The 14885-nt window shown below is 44.3% G+C and overlaps 1 protein-coding gene across 1 annotated transcript; it reads right to left on the bottom strand.

Moving 5' to 3' along the window:
• Nucleotides 1–203: 203 nt before the first annotated feature.
• On the bottom strand, nucleotides 204–14282 carry AMH (anti-Mullerian hormone). Its single transcript, XM_060785124.2, has 5 exons — nucleotides 11660–14282; nucleotides 6447–6619; nucleotides 5285–5408; nucleotides 4957–5146; nucleotides 204–2514 (listed from the first exon to the last, which is right to left on the bottom strand). The coding sequence occupies exons 1-5, from the start codon at nucleotides 13059–13061 to the stop codon at nucleotides 1602–1604; spliced, it is 2802 nt and encodes a 933-aa protein (XP_060641107.2). The 5' UTR covers nucleotides 13062–14282; the 3' UTR covers nucleotides 204–1601.
• Nucleotides 14283–14885: the final 603 nt, after the last annotated feature.

The raw sequence follows: 14885 nt of genomic DNA, 5'->3' as shown, positions 1-14885 counted from the left end.
CTCAATGTGGCTGTCACCCGATATGGCGACATCAATAATCCAGACTTTTTTCTTTTCCACAATCGTGATGTCTGGTGTATTGTGTTCCAAACCTTTGTCGCTCTATTATTATTATTATTGTTATTATTATTATTATTATTATTATTATTTGACTTCACATTATTTTTCTCAATATTGGACAGCATTTTTTTCTATGCAGAAACATCAATTTATTTATTTATTTACAGTATTTGTATACCGCTTTTCTCACCCCGAGGGGGACTGAAAGCGGTTTCAAAATTCAATGCCAGTACAAACAACTACAATTATACATTACAATTAGACATAAATCAAATTAAAAAATACATCCATAAGCAGTAAAACAATCATTAAAACAGTAAAACAATTTAGAAGAGACATTTATTTCATAAACCATAGACTGCCTTCCAATATTTCTCCATTCTCTCTAAAGGCAAGCTTGAAATCATCTGTAACATACTACACACGTGATCTTAGCCAAAAAGCCGAGAAGCATAACATACTACAAACCACAGGAAAACCATAAAAGCATAACGTACTATAAACCACTGGAAAGCCACACTAAAACTATTTTGGGAGCAACTGGTAAACAATATACATGGGATAATATTGGGGGGCAAGAAAATACCCTCAAAGGACTAGATAACTTCCACAGACAGAACATTAAAATAGAATACCAAACTAAAATATCAGTTAAGCAGAGCTTAGGATAAAGTCCAATACAGCCATAGGGGCGCATCTCAAAATCCATAATTTTGGTCCCCATATCTTGAATGATACATGAGGTTGATTTATATGTGAATAGCTATTACATATATAATCCTATAAAATGACTTCATTTCAAGGGCACGTTTTGGGTCCAAAATTACGGGTTTTGAGATGACCTCCTATTATTTTCTGAAAATCAGAGAAGTTGATATCAAATATAAATGGCTGTATAGGATAACAATTTGAAAGCCATAGGATCTCATATTAAAATCCATAATTTGCTGTCAGCTTATACATAACATCAACGTATTCATGAGTATATAGGATGGCCATAGGATCTCATCAAAATCTATCGTTTGGGTCTCATTAGGTCGACATATACATGGATGTACATGGCAGTTATCGGTGCTCATATCAAAATCCATAGTTTGGGTCCCATGAGGTCAATATATATATATTAATATATATATGATAGCCATTGGAACTCATATCAAAATTCATAGTTTGTGTCCCAAAACCTGCCCTCGACATACATCACGTCAACATATACATGAGCATATAGGATAGCCACAGGAGCTTGTATCAAAATCTAGAATGGTCATCATTTGGAAGCCATAGGAGCTCGACTCAAGGGCCCTTGAGTTATACATCATATCTATATGGTAAGCGCTCAAAAGTCGTAGGAGTGTGTATCAAAAATCCATCATTGTGGTTCCCAAATGTGTCTTCGGCTTATACGTGAGTATATATGATAGCTGTAGGAGTCCCAACATGGGATCAATGTAGATGCAGGTCTACGACGTACCAAGGGGGGAAGTGCTGTGCTACCGTCGTGGGGACTCTGGTTTCGTGAGTCCCGCAGACGACTCCCCCCTCTACCGGCACCCGCATGCTTTGGCCACCATGTCCGGGTAGACCTTCACCATTAGCCCTTGGTCGCTGGTGAAGGTGACCATGTGGCTCTGGGCATACTTGACCGGCACACAGCAGGGGGCCCGGTCCAGTGGCGAGCCTTGTTCCTGCATCCGCAAGAGGAAGATGGTGTGGGAGTAATAGTCGGAGACCCGGGTGGAGAGCGGGCTGCGGCAGGGCCCTGCGCAGTTGTTGGCATTGTACGACTCGGGCAAAATGATGTACCCAGTGGACACCAGGTCGACTTGCAGGTCTCGCAGCTGGCAATAGTCATCACTGCGGCGGCCGCTGCTATCTCGGGTGCTGCGGTGGGCTCGCCTCGATTCCCGCCAGTGGGCCCGCATGGCTTGGAGGGCTTTGAGCAGCAAAAGGCTGTGAATTTTGCTTCTCGGACCCCTGTCGCCATCCAACTTCAATGTAATCCCATGTGGCAGGTAGCAGAAAGCTGTCAGGGTACGGAAAAGCTCAGCATTGGCTTGGAAGGCCGGCATGGGCTTGAGGTCCCGGATCACCTCACGCAGCTTGTCCATCATCTGCTGCAGCAAGGGCCCCTCCAGGTGCCAGTTCTCCGCCTGGTCCTCCGCCAAGGCCCGGCCGTCTTCTGGGAAGAGGACCACCAAGTGGTCCTCGGAGCGCACCAATCGCTCCAGTGCCACCTCTTCGGACAGGTTGAGGCGCAGGTGAGGGAGGGCCTCCATGGTGTCAAAATCTAGGCGCAAGCGGGTTCGAACAGCAGACCCCGAATCCACGGTGGGGCTCAGGACTTGGTGAACGAAGCGGGAGAGGCAAGCCAGGAAGCGGCGGGTGTCGGAGGGCGCTGAAGTGTTCGCGGCACCAGACGGTGGCATTTCGGGTACTCCGTCGGTGGGCAAAGCACTGGTAAGGACAGAAAGCAGAACTTGTGAGATAGAAATGGCACAGTGTTTCTAATCATATAATGGCTGAGTCACAACCATGTGGGGTGTATTACAAAGGGGTTACATCAGCCATTGTCCCTTACTGATGACCTGTCAGCAGGTGTTGTATAATGAGAATGAAAGAATCCATCTTTTGGTGGGTTGCTGTGAGTTTTTTGGGCTATATGGTCATGTTCCAGTGGCATTCTCTCTTAATGTTATGCCTGCCATAGATGCAAACTAAACATCAGGAGAGAATGCTACTGGAAGATGGCCATACAGCCCGAAAATCTCACAGCAACCCAGTGAATCCGGCCATGAAAGCCTTTGACAACACCATCCATCTTTCTCTCTCCTGTGTGACTCATTCTGAGTATCTGTCTGTTCTGTATGTGACTCTCTGAGGATCTGTTCACTTACAAGGACAAGCCTGAAAGCAGATCTGCGTATCCTGATTGTGCATTTTGTATATATTACAATAGTGAAGATCAAAGCCTTTAGATATATTGAATCCATGAGTTTACTAAACAGTATATACATAAGGTCAGATGCTGGCAGTTGGACTCTGCTGATAGACAGGCTGAAGCGTGTTGCTGTATTTTCCCTTGCTTCCAGGACACTTGATATCCAAAGTGCAGCAGTTGAGGGGGGTCGTGATTTGGAAACTATACATCATTCCATGAACTTATCCCATGACAAAACTAGCCATCACCATCTCTTTTGTCAAATATAGAATCCTAGTGTTGGAAGGGACCCCAAGGGCCATCTGGTCCAACCCCCTTCTGCCAGGCACATTATGCACAAAGCCCTCCTGACAGACAGTCATCCAGCGCCTGCTCATCATCATCATCATCATCATCTGTATTAACGACTTGGATTATGGAATGGAGAGCATGCTGACCAAGTTTCCAGGTGGCTCCAAGTGTTGTCGAGCAATTTAGAATGGCTGTGGATAGACCAAAACCGTTGTGGGTTGCCTGGTGAGAAAAGAGAAGCCAATATTCCAGAATAAATCTCACCAAGTTGAAGAGAACGCCACCGAGATGTTTATTTCATTCCAGCTGGAATGGATGTCAAACCGCAATTATTTGCCCAGAAGCTGACATAATTCACAAGGCAAAACAACACAGTTTTTATAGGAAATACAGAGCTGTCAAATTCAAATTTCCTGCTCCCCCCCTCCAAGCTGGCTTCACACTGATTGGTTGGAGTCATCAGCTGGCTGGGAGGCGCTGCTGGCTTGACTACGCCTTACCCAATCAGAGAGCCAGCGCCGCTTCGGCCTCTTGGCCAATGAGAAGAGAGGAGACGGGCCAGGTGGGAAATAATGAATGAAGAGGGAAGAAGATAAGATTAAAAATAACTAATGATCGTCTAAGTGGTCAGCGATAGCTTTCTTTTAGCCCTCAAGCTGGCCAGGCTATTGTCTTGATTCTCGTGAAAATACATTTTCATCTGGCTCAGAGGCCAGTCCTTTGTTGTCCTTCCATCCTGGATATGGGATCCATTGATGAGATATGAGACTGGTATCGGCCAGCTAGGTTGTCACAATGAAAAGGAAGCAGTGGTAAATCCTAATCCTCTGCAGGCAGGATGGCACCCTTTTGTGTTGGTGGATCAAGATGCTCAGAGGTCTTATCTCCAGATGGACTAGCCTTTTGCCCTCCAAGATCTGTCTGATAAGAACCAATTTTTTTTATTGTTCATGCAAATGGGCTTGGGGAAACCTTTTGTTAGGGGATTAGTGGCTCAGGAATTTGAGAAATGCTTCCTGGAGCCATGAGGTGCTGGATTCCTGAAAAAAAAGATGGCTTTCCTTCTTTTTTCAAAATATAGACATATACACATATATTGGTATTGGGAAGGAAAACATACAAGGAATTCATAAGGGATAAATCATGCAAGACCAAAGGGATCCCTGACAGCTTTCCCTCCCTCCAAAGTCCATAAAAGTCCATAAAGAGTTGTGGGAATTCATAATAGATTCATAGGGGTTTGGCAGAAGGTGCCTGAGAGTTTCAAAGTTCCTCAAAAAAGTTGATTAAAGTTCCAAAAAGTTTCAAAAGTTCATAAAAGTTGGGGAAAAGTTCATAGGGGGCCATGGCGAGTTCATAAGAGTCCATGGGGAGCATATTGGAGTTATTGTGAATGCTGAGGGTCGAGATCCATTCACTGAAGAGGAGAAAACTATAAATCCAATTAATAAATAATAGCCAAACATGGGGGAGAGATATGGCATAACGGGATCATTCCAGCCTGGTGTACTTGGCAAAACTATGAATTCCCTGATTTTGAATGATTTTTTTGCAGAGTCCTAAAAAAAAAAGGGGGGGGGTCTCTTCTGATATCACAAGTGGAAAGGAGAGCTAAGGTAGTGTAGATGCATCCAGAGAAAAAGATGCTGTAAGAAAGCCAAGCTCACCTGGGTGCCAGGTAAGGAGCTATATCCAACTTGTCGCCGGCAGCAAGGAAAGAAGACTCAAGAGGCGGAAGGGATGTGGATCCAGGTTGCCGCTTCACCAAGAGCAACACCATCGGAGTCATGCGGGTGAAACACTTTGGGTCGAAGCCGAAGAGGAGGTCCTGAGCTTCCCGAGAGGAGAGGGGAACATCTGAAGCAAAGGGACAGACATTTTAAAAAGGGAATCCTAAAGGTCATCTTGGAAGCTAAGCAGAACTTGGGGTGACACCATCCAAGCCCTCCCGACAGATGGCTATCCCGCCTGCAGAGGTCTCTGTTGCACCCATACCTGGATGGCTCTGACGCCGGATTTCCAAGGAAAGTTCGAGGCTCAGGTGACCGGCGCCATGTCTCCCCAAAACCTCTGAGCCTTGGAGGACAAGGAAGCGGGTTCCCCTGGAGAGGCAGATGACCTGAGAAGGGAAACAAGAAAAGGAAAACACATAGGTTGTCCCAGATGCATCAACATGGGAGATCGTCAGACCCAAAGCGGAGTCCCTTTAGACCCCATACTGTTTCCCCCTTGGACCCCATATAGCTGTCCCTTAGACCCCATATTTTTACCCCTTGGATCCCACATAGTTGTCCTTTAGACCCCATATTTTTGCCCCCTTTGACCTCATATAGCTGTCCCTTATACCTCATATTGTTAACCCTTGCATCCCATATAGTTGCCCCTTGGACCCCAATAGAACTGTCCCTTGGACCTCATATTATTACCCCTTACATCCCATATAGTTGCCCCTTGCATCCCATATAGCTGTCCCTTTAGACAGCACATTGTTGCCCATTGTATCCCATATAGCAGACCCCATACTGTTACCCCTTGGATCCCATATAGCTGCCCCTTGGACCTCATATTGTTGCCTCCTTGGACCCTAATAAGGATGTGTCTACACTGTAGAATGAACACAGTTTGACACTCACTACCTCTGAGGATGCTTGCCATAGATGAAGGCGAAACGTCAGGAGAGAATGCCTCTAGAACATGGCCATATAGCCCGAAAAAACCTACAACAACCCAATGATTCCGGCCAACCCAGTTTGACACTACTTTATAACTCAATGCTGTGGTTGTACTATAACGACTGTCTTGTACTATAACTCCCATATTTCCATAGCACTGAGCCCACTGCGGTCAAAGTGGTGCCCAACTGAATTCGTTTTGCAGTGTAGATGCACTAAGGATGAACGGGGACCAAATAGCGCACCACTCTGTTATTCCCAGATTTGGCAGAAATAATCCCGATTAATCCTCTACTGTCCCGCTTTCTCAGCAACTTTTGCAATGTCCTGGCTTCTCTCTGTCCTCAGATGACTTTGAAATGGCTGCAAAGTTTGCATTGAACTTATGGAGATTTGAAATCCTGCCCTTCCCTGGCGGCAATGGCAAAAGCAAACTGCGGCACAATTTGATGCTATCTGGCCACCCTAAATATGTCTGTCCGCACCTGTTCTGGGTGGAGACCTTCTCCCCCGATCAGGAATGTCTCCCGGTTGCTTCCGCTGTCTCTCCCACCTCGGTAAAACACCAAAAGGGCATGTTGCGGAGGTCCCATGGACTCTCCGACCTCCTCCTGAAACATCACCTTGAAGCGGAGTTTCGTCTCGGCTTCCCATTTCACTGCCAGAAGGAAAGATAAAAAAAATGCAGAATATAAAATAAGAGTGCAACTATGACTTCTCTCAATCTTAGACACTAGATTCCTTTGGATGCAACCTATAATTGCGCTGGCTTTTTTCGCTGCTGCATTATGCTGTCGGCTCACTTTCAGCATGTGATCTACTTCTCTCCATCTAACACTAGACGATATGGATGTAGACTATAATAGTATTGGCTTTTTTGTTGCAGCATCACCCTGTTATGTCAAATTATTATTATTATTATTATTATTATTATTATTATTATTATATTACCCCTCTTTTCCTCTCCACAAAGGCAACTCAAAGATGCTAGCATTAAAAGCACTTCAATACGATATTTCACTGCAGCATAATACTGTTGGTTCATGTTCCATTTGTGGGAATATTGGGGAGGCTCTAATCCGTTAATAATCATCATCATCATCATCATCATAATCTATACAAATAATATGTGTGTGTGGCTGGGTTGTCTACTTACACAGACAAGCTCCTGCCTCCACAAACAGCTATAGCTCCCACTCCTCTCCCTCCAATGACATTCCAGGTTATAGCGAGCACCATGAACATGTATAAGAACCCTGCCAATATCCTCCACAAACACAACACTGCCCAAGGGGACAAAATGCATAAGGTTGTGGGTGAACTACAACTCACATCATGCCAGGTTAACCCCGAGAAACTCCATCAGTACCTAAAGTTTGTTATGTTGGGCAAGTTTGCTCTAGATGCATCATCAGTGGTATTCAGTGTGCTCTCTGGCTATAGAGTAAACTACAACTCCCACTATGGTGAGCCAGTCCCCTCAAACCCCTCCAGTAGGTTGAGTTAGTCATAAGAGTTCTGTGTGCCAAGTTTGGTCCAGGTCTATAATCGGAAGAGGTCACCATTACTCTGGTTGTGGTTGAACTACAACTCCCAGAAAGGAAGGTCAGTTCCCTCCAAACCCCTCCATTAATCAAATTTTGGCATATCAGGTCGGTGTGCCATGTTTGGTCCATATAATATTTATATAATAATTTTTATAATAATATTGTAATGCAATGCAATATAATACTAGTAATAATAATAATATGATATTATAATTATATATTTATATTACATGTAACATTACTAATAATATTACAGTAAAATTGATATAGTGCAATATAGCAATATTTAAAACTGATATTGTACTATGTTAATAATACAGGGTTAGTCAAAATGCATAGGCCAATAAGCCATTCAATTGAATGGCTTATTGGCCTATGCATTTTGACTAACCCTGTATATTGTATGTATATATACCTTGTAAGCCGCTCTGAGTCCCCTTCGGGGTGAGAAGGGCGGCATATAAATGTCGTAAACAAACAAATAAATAAATAAATATAACATTGGTGTTTGGGTTCACAATGGTCTCTGGATCTAGGTGAACTACAACTCCCCCAAATCAAGACTGAATTTTCCCCAAAGACCTCCAGTAGTTTTTGCTGGTGATGAAGACTCTGTGTGGCAAGTTTGGTCCAATTCCATCTTTGGTGGAGTTCAGAGTGCTCATGGATTGCAGGTGAACTATAAATCCCTTCTGCTTACAATTCCAAAATCTCCAGCCCAATTCCCCTCCAAACCCACCAGTTCGGAGCAGAATTGGGCATATCAGGTATGCATGTCAAGTTTGGTCCACATCCATCACTGTTTGTGTTCATAGTGGGCTCTGAATGTAGGTGAACTACAACTCCTATATATCTCTTCAAAGACCTCCAGGTTTGTTTTTTTCTTGGTCATGGGGGTTCTGCGCCAAGTTAGTTCCAAGTCTATCATTGGTGGAGTTCAGAGTCCTCTTAGATTGCAGGTGAACTATACATCCCAGGACCTACAACTCCTGTAAATCATGGTGAATTATCCCCAAACCTCTCTGTATGTTCAGTTGCTGATCAATTTCTGTTTGCTATGTGCCATAGAAAAGAATAAGAAAGGGTTAAGGGAGAGGCAGTGGGCGGGTCATACAAATTACACACCAATGGAGAAACTAAGAAACACTGGGATGTCTGTGGCGGAGGAAACACATAAAATCTAGGATAAAATTTTATCCTAGTATGGCGTTTGTGGAGGAGATTGGCAGGGCTCTTGTACATGTTCATGGTGCTCACTATAACCTGTAATGCCATTGGAGGGAGGGTCTTTGGTGTCTCCTGGAACATACAGATTTTCCCTTTTATTATGTGTGCATAGGTAGAAGATATATATATATAATTGTTATATGTGTGTATATATATATAATTTAAGCAGAGTAAAAACCCACCAAGCCTTGGCAACAAGAATCAGAATACTCATGGAAAAAATAGGATTCTTACACTTCGAAAGGGACCCTAGAGGTCATTTAGTCCAACCCCTTGCTGTTCTTATGCCTTATCTCAAGTAACAGATGTTAATTTGGGCAAATATATCCCCTATTAGTTCAATTGAAAGGCTCCAAAGGAAATGCGCTTATATGGATGGATGGACAGAAGGACAGAATTATGGACGGAAGGACGGAGCAAAGGAAGGATTGAATTGCAGGACATCGCTAATAATAATAATAATAGTAATAATAATAATAATAATACTCTGGCACAAACCAGTAAAGGTGGTCCCACTGGTGATTGGCCCACTGGGTGCAGTGCCTATAGACCTTGGCCTGCACTTAAACACAAAATTACCATCTGCCATCTGCAGAAGGCCACCTTACTGGGATCTGCATGCATTATTTGCGGATACATCACACAGTCCTAGTCACTTGGGAAGTGTCCGACGTGTGATCCAATACAACAGCCAGCAGAGTGATCTTGTTTGCTGTGGACTCATCTTGTGTTTATAATAATAATAATAATAATAATAATAATAATAATAATAATAATGGGTGACTGAAAGACCTTGAGAGGCCCATAAACATTTCCACTGAATGTGAGGAAAGTGGGTCAGTGAAACCGTGGATAAGGAGACCCCTATTGTACTTGGAGTTGCGGCTACAAAGGCATCCCTGTGTTTTTGCCCTTCCGATAGCAGCCAAGGAGAAAGCACCATATCTGGAATGTTTTGATTTATATTTTTAACAAGCTGTTACAATCTAAACTTCGGAGAGATTGGGGAAGTTTATCTCCAAACGATGGGAACTTCTGGTCCCCTTGGAAAGTCGGTGTTTTCTGTGTGCTTCCATTGTTCCTTTCTTTGCGACTGCACTTTTGTGTTTGTGTGTGTTGGACGGCAATCCCCATTGGCCAACAAAGCAACTAATGAAGACTTCCATTAACGTTTGGAAGTTTCCACCTTCTTGTCCAATTTATTTGCTCGTACAAGACCGTTTTATCCTAAAGCAGGGATGGAGCTAGGGGGGGAAAAGAGACACTTCCGGACTACAGTTCCCATCCCCAACACAATCAATGTAGGCATGCTAGGGGCTGCAGTTCACGTGGAAAGCCAATACCTTTTGCTCACTTTATAGTTGAAAAAGAGAACAAAAGAGGCATCAGGGAAAGGAAGGCAGATGGGAAAGAGGGAATAAGAGTTGGTTGAACTGCAATGCCCAGCATCCTCACTCTTGCTAAGGGTGGCTGGGGCTTCTGGGAGAAACAGTGCAATAGTTTCTGGAGAGTTCCATGGAAGGAAAGGAAACAGAGGGGGAAGAAGGGATGAAAGGAGGAAGGGATGAAGGATGAAGGAAGAAAGGACGGTTGGAAGGAAGGAGTGAAGAACAGAAGGAATGATTGATAAAATGAAGAATGGAAGGAAGAAACCAAGGAAGGAAAGATAAAAGGATGGAGGAAAGAAAGGAAGGAAGGAAGGATAGAATAAAGGATGGAAGGAAGGAACAAAGGAAGGAAAGATTAAAGATGAGGGAAGAGTGGGAGGGAGGGAAGGATGAAAGGAAAGAGGGCTAGAATAGAGCATGAAAGGAAGGAGAAAGAAAAGATGAAAGGAGGGAGGGAGCAAAGGAGCAAAGGAATGATGGGTGGAAGGAATTATGGATAGAATGGATGAAAAGGAGCAAAGGAAGGACAGATGAAAGGAAGGAGGGAGGAAAGGAAGGAAGGATAGATGGAAGGAAGGAGCAAAGGAAGAATGGATGGATGGACGGAAGGAAAGATGGATAAAACGAAAGATGAAAGGAAGGAACAAAGGAAAGATGAAAGGTGGAGGGAGAGAAGGAAAGAAAAGAAAGGTGAAAGGTTGGATGGAAGGATAGGTAGAATGGAGGATGAAAGGAAGGAGCAAAGGAAGAAAAGATGAAAGGAGGGAGGGAAGGAAAGGAGGAATGGATGGAAGGAAGGAGCAAAGGAAGAAAACATGAAAGGAAGGAGGGAAGGAAAGGAGGAATGGATGGAAGGAGAAAAGGAAAGAAAGATGAAAGTCGGGAAGGAATGAATGGAAGGATGAAAGGAGGGATGGAAAGAAGGAATGATGGAATGAAGGATGGAAAGAAGGAGCCAAGGAAGGAAAGATGAAAGGAGGGAGGAAGGGAAGGAAGAATGAAAGGAAGAATGGATGAATGGAAGGAAAGATGGATAGAAGGAAGGTTGGAAGGAAGGAAGGAGCAAAGGAATGAAAGATGAAAGATGAAAGGAGCGAGAGAGGGAAGGAAAGGAAGGAAAGATGGATAGAATAAAGGATGGGAGGAAGAAGCAAAAGAAGGAACGATGAAAGATAAAAGGAGGGAGAGAAGGAAAAGAAGGATGAAAATAGGAATGGAAGGAAGAAGTGAAGGAAAGATGGATGGATGAAAGAAAAGAATGAAGGATGGCAGGAAGGAGCAAAGGATGGAAAGATGAAAGGAGGGAGGGAATGAAGGACAGGAAGCAAAGGTTGGATGGAAGGAGTGGGGAGGGAGTGAAGGAAGATAAAGAACAGAGATTGGAAATAAGGGGAAGAGGACAAAGAGAGACGACTGCTAAAAATGTAAAGAATTAAGAGCCTTCCTCCCAGCCTATTTTTATGTTTTAATTTCCTTTTAAGACATGAGCTCCTCTGTGTTTGTATTTCCCACTTTCTTTCCTGCCATATAACCTACCTTCTTCTAGGTGAAGCAGGAGGAAACGGCTCTCCCTGGGGTCAGCCAGGCTTTCTCCGACCTGCCGAAGGGAGGAGAGGAGGCCACGGTCTCCAGTCTCCATGGGGCAGATTCCAAAGGCCTCTTGCTCTTCCGGGCCCCAAGCTGAGCGGCCAAGCGCCTTCAGGAACCCGCTGTCATATCCAGTCAGGAGACCAACCACCTCAATGTGGTTGGGGCCCCAGACGCTGCCTTGGTCCAGCTTCACCCGGCAGACCGGTTCTTCGGGGGACCATGGCTGGAAGCCATCTCCCAAAGTCCCCAAGACCTCTCTATGTGCCAAGGTCTGACCTGGCTGAGAGACCTTTGAGCGAGGTCCAACACTGTCTGTGGCTTCATCTTCCCCTCTGAACTCAGGGGTCTTCATCCCTCTCTGAAGACTTTCCAAGATAACTGTAGCTTCATTTTCTCTCGGAACCTCTGGGCCTCCAATCTTAGAGACCTTATGCCTTTTGTGAAGACCATCCAAGACATCTATAGGTTCGTCTTGCCTTGGAATCTCAGATCCTCCAAACTTGGAGAGGCTTGCTCCCCTCCGAAGACCTTCTTCCAAGACATCAGTGGCTTCATCGTCTCCTGGAATTTTGAATCCTCCCAACTTGGAGACCTTTGCCCCTCCATGAAGACCTTCCAAGACATCTCTGGCTTCATCTTCTTCTGGGATTTCAGATCCTGTGAACTCAGTGGCCTTTGGTTGTCTCTGAAGACCTTCCGAAACATCCTTAGCTTCATCTTCTCTTGGCATCTCAGATCTTCCAAACTTGGTGACTTCTACTCCATCCCAAAGACCTTCTTCTGAGATAGCTGTGGCTCCATCCTCAACTGGAATCTCAGATCCTCCAGACTTGAAGACCTTCTGTCTTTTGGGTTGCTCTTCCAAGACATCGATAGCTTTGTCTTGTCTTGGAATCTCAGCTCCTCCAAACTTGGAGTGCGTCGCTCCCTTCCAAAGACCTTCTTCCAAGATGTCTGTGGCTTCATCTTCTCCTGGAATTTCAGATCCTCCAAACGTAGAGACCTTATGTCTTTTGTGAAGACTCTCCAAAACATTCATGGCTTCATCTTTACCTGGAATTGTGGATCCTCCAAACTCTGAGAGCTTTACTCCTCTATGATGACCTTCTGAGAGATCTGTGGTTTCCGCCTCTTCTAGAATTTCAGATCCTCCAAACTCAGAGACCTTTAGTCCTCCTTGAAGACCATCTGAGACATCCATAGCTTCATCTTCTCCAGGAATTTCAGATCCTCCAAACTCTGTTGCTCCTCTCTGAAGACCCTGTCCTGAGAGGTCCTTCTCAGGGATGGAGCTGGTCTCCAGGATCAACGAGAGAGCCAACAGGATCCCTCCGGCTGCAACCCACATGGCTCAGCTTCTTCCACAGAGTCACAGTCCCTTCCCAGACTCTCTCCCAAAAAGTCCAAAATGGAGAAAAGACATCTTTTGCCCTCTGCAAAATGAGAGCCTGACACATCCGCAGACCAGGCAGAGAAGTGTCCTGCTTCCTTCTCCTCCGATGGGTGTCCTTGACAATACACACACTGCACCTCTTTGGGAGGAATTCAGCGTGAAAAGGGAGGGCCTGTCGAATGCACAAGGAACCCTTTCTGTTCTATTTTCAGGCACTGGGTTTATCTCAAAAGGCGGGAGGCTTCAAGACTCAACCTTGACTTGAAAGGGAATTTTTAAAAATTCTATTTCCCCCTCCTCCAAAGGATCAAAGCGGAAAAATGCAAAAAACAACTAACAGTCTAGACTTCAATATATTATCATCACAAGCATCTTAAAAGGGTTAGAAAAGTCCCTTTGATACCAATGCCTTTGTTAGTCCAGGTGTGGAAATGTAGCCCATGGGATGCGTGGTTTGTTTCCCAACCAAGTACAAACTACAACTTATGCCGAATCCAATGGAACCTGAAATCTTTTATTGTTCGAAACCTGGAATGTTATTATATGCTGAATGCAGTGCAAATAGAAAGTCATGCTGCTTGGATCCTCCAAAAACTAAAGTACTGACTTGTCTGTTGCTTTGTTTTGCATATTGAAATGTTATTTTTGGCCCTTTCCACATTTATTTCCCTCTCCAATACCAAGAAACAAAGCCCTGGAACGTGTCTGGAAGAATAATGGAGATATACCAGCAACACACCAGGTGGGTCGGGTCTTCCTTTGAATCTTAAGTTTTTGCCTGCTTACAGAAGGGCTTCTAATACAGTATCACATTTGGAGATACAAAAGGGTCTTTTTCAAGTCTTAAAGAGCTTCGGAATTATTCATGAATGATCCTGGGTCTTCAAAGCTGAAGCTGGAAGGCCAGATGTTGGGAGGGCTTGGACTGTATTTTCTCATGTGGCAGAAAGCGGTTTGGACCGGCTGGCCTTTGGGCCCTCTTCCAAAACTAGGATCCTTTCACCTATCTGAATTTCTCTCCCTTCCTCTCTTTTTATTCATCTGTCTCTATCTATGTATCTATCCTTCTATCCATCGATCTATCTTAGGAGGTTGGACTGGATGGTCTTTGGGGTCTCTTCCAACTCTAGGATCCTTTCACCTATCTCTCTTTCTCTCCCTCCCATTCTTTGTATTCATATCTATCAATAGAAGAATCAATAGAAGAATCAATAGAAGAATCTATCTATTCTTCTATTGATCTACCTTAGGAGGTTGGACTGGATGGCCTTTGGGGCCTCTTCCAACTCTAGGATCTTTTCACCTATCTTTCCCTGTCTTTCTCTCTCCCCCTCTTTCTATTCATATCTATCTATTCTTCCATCTATCGATCTACGTATCTTAGGAGGTTGGATTGGATGGCCTTTGGGGCATCTTCCAACTCTAGGACCCTTTCACCTATCTCTCTTTCTCTCCCTCCCATTCTTTGTATTCATATCTCTCGATCGATCGATCTATATATTCTTCTATCTATCAATCTACCTTAGGAGGTTGGACTGGATGGTCTTTTGGGGCTTCTTCCAACTCTAGGATGCTTTCACCTCTCTTTTTCTCTCCCCCCCCCCTCTCTATTCAGCTCTATCTATCTATCCATTGATCTATCGATCGATCTATCTTAGGAGTTGGACTGGATGATCTTTGGAGCCTCTTCCAACTCTAGGATGCTTTTACCTATATTTCTATTCATATCTTCTAACTATCTATCTATCCTTCTATCCATCCATCCATCTATCTTAGGAG

This window comes from Anolis sagrei, chromosome X (genome assembly GCF_037176765.1).
Source record: "Anolis sagrei isolate rAnoSag1 chromosome X, rAnoSag1.mat, whole genome shotgun sequence".
NCBI lineage: Eukaryota > Metazoa > Chordata > Lepidosauria > Squamata > Dactyloidae > Anolis > Anolis sagrei.
Note: the sequence above shows the minus strand (reverse complement) of the source record. Positions and strands in the feature narration are given on the sequence as shown.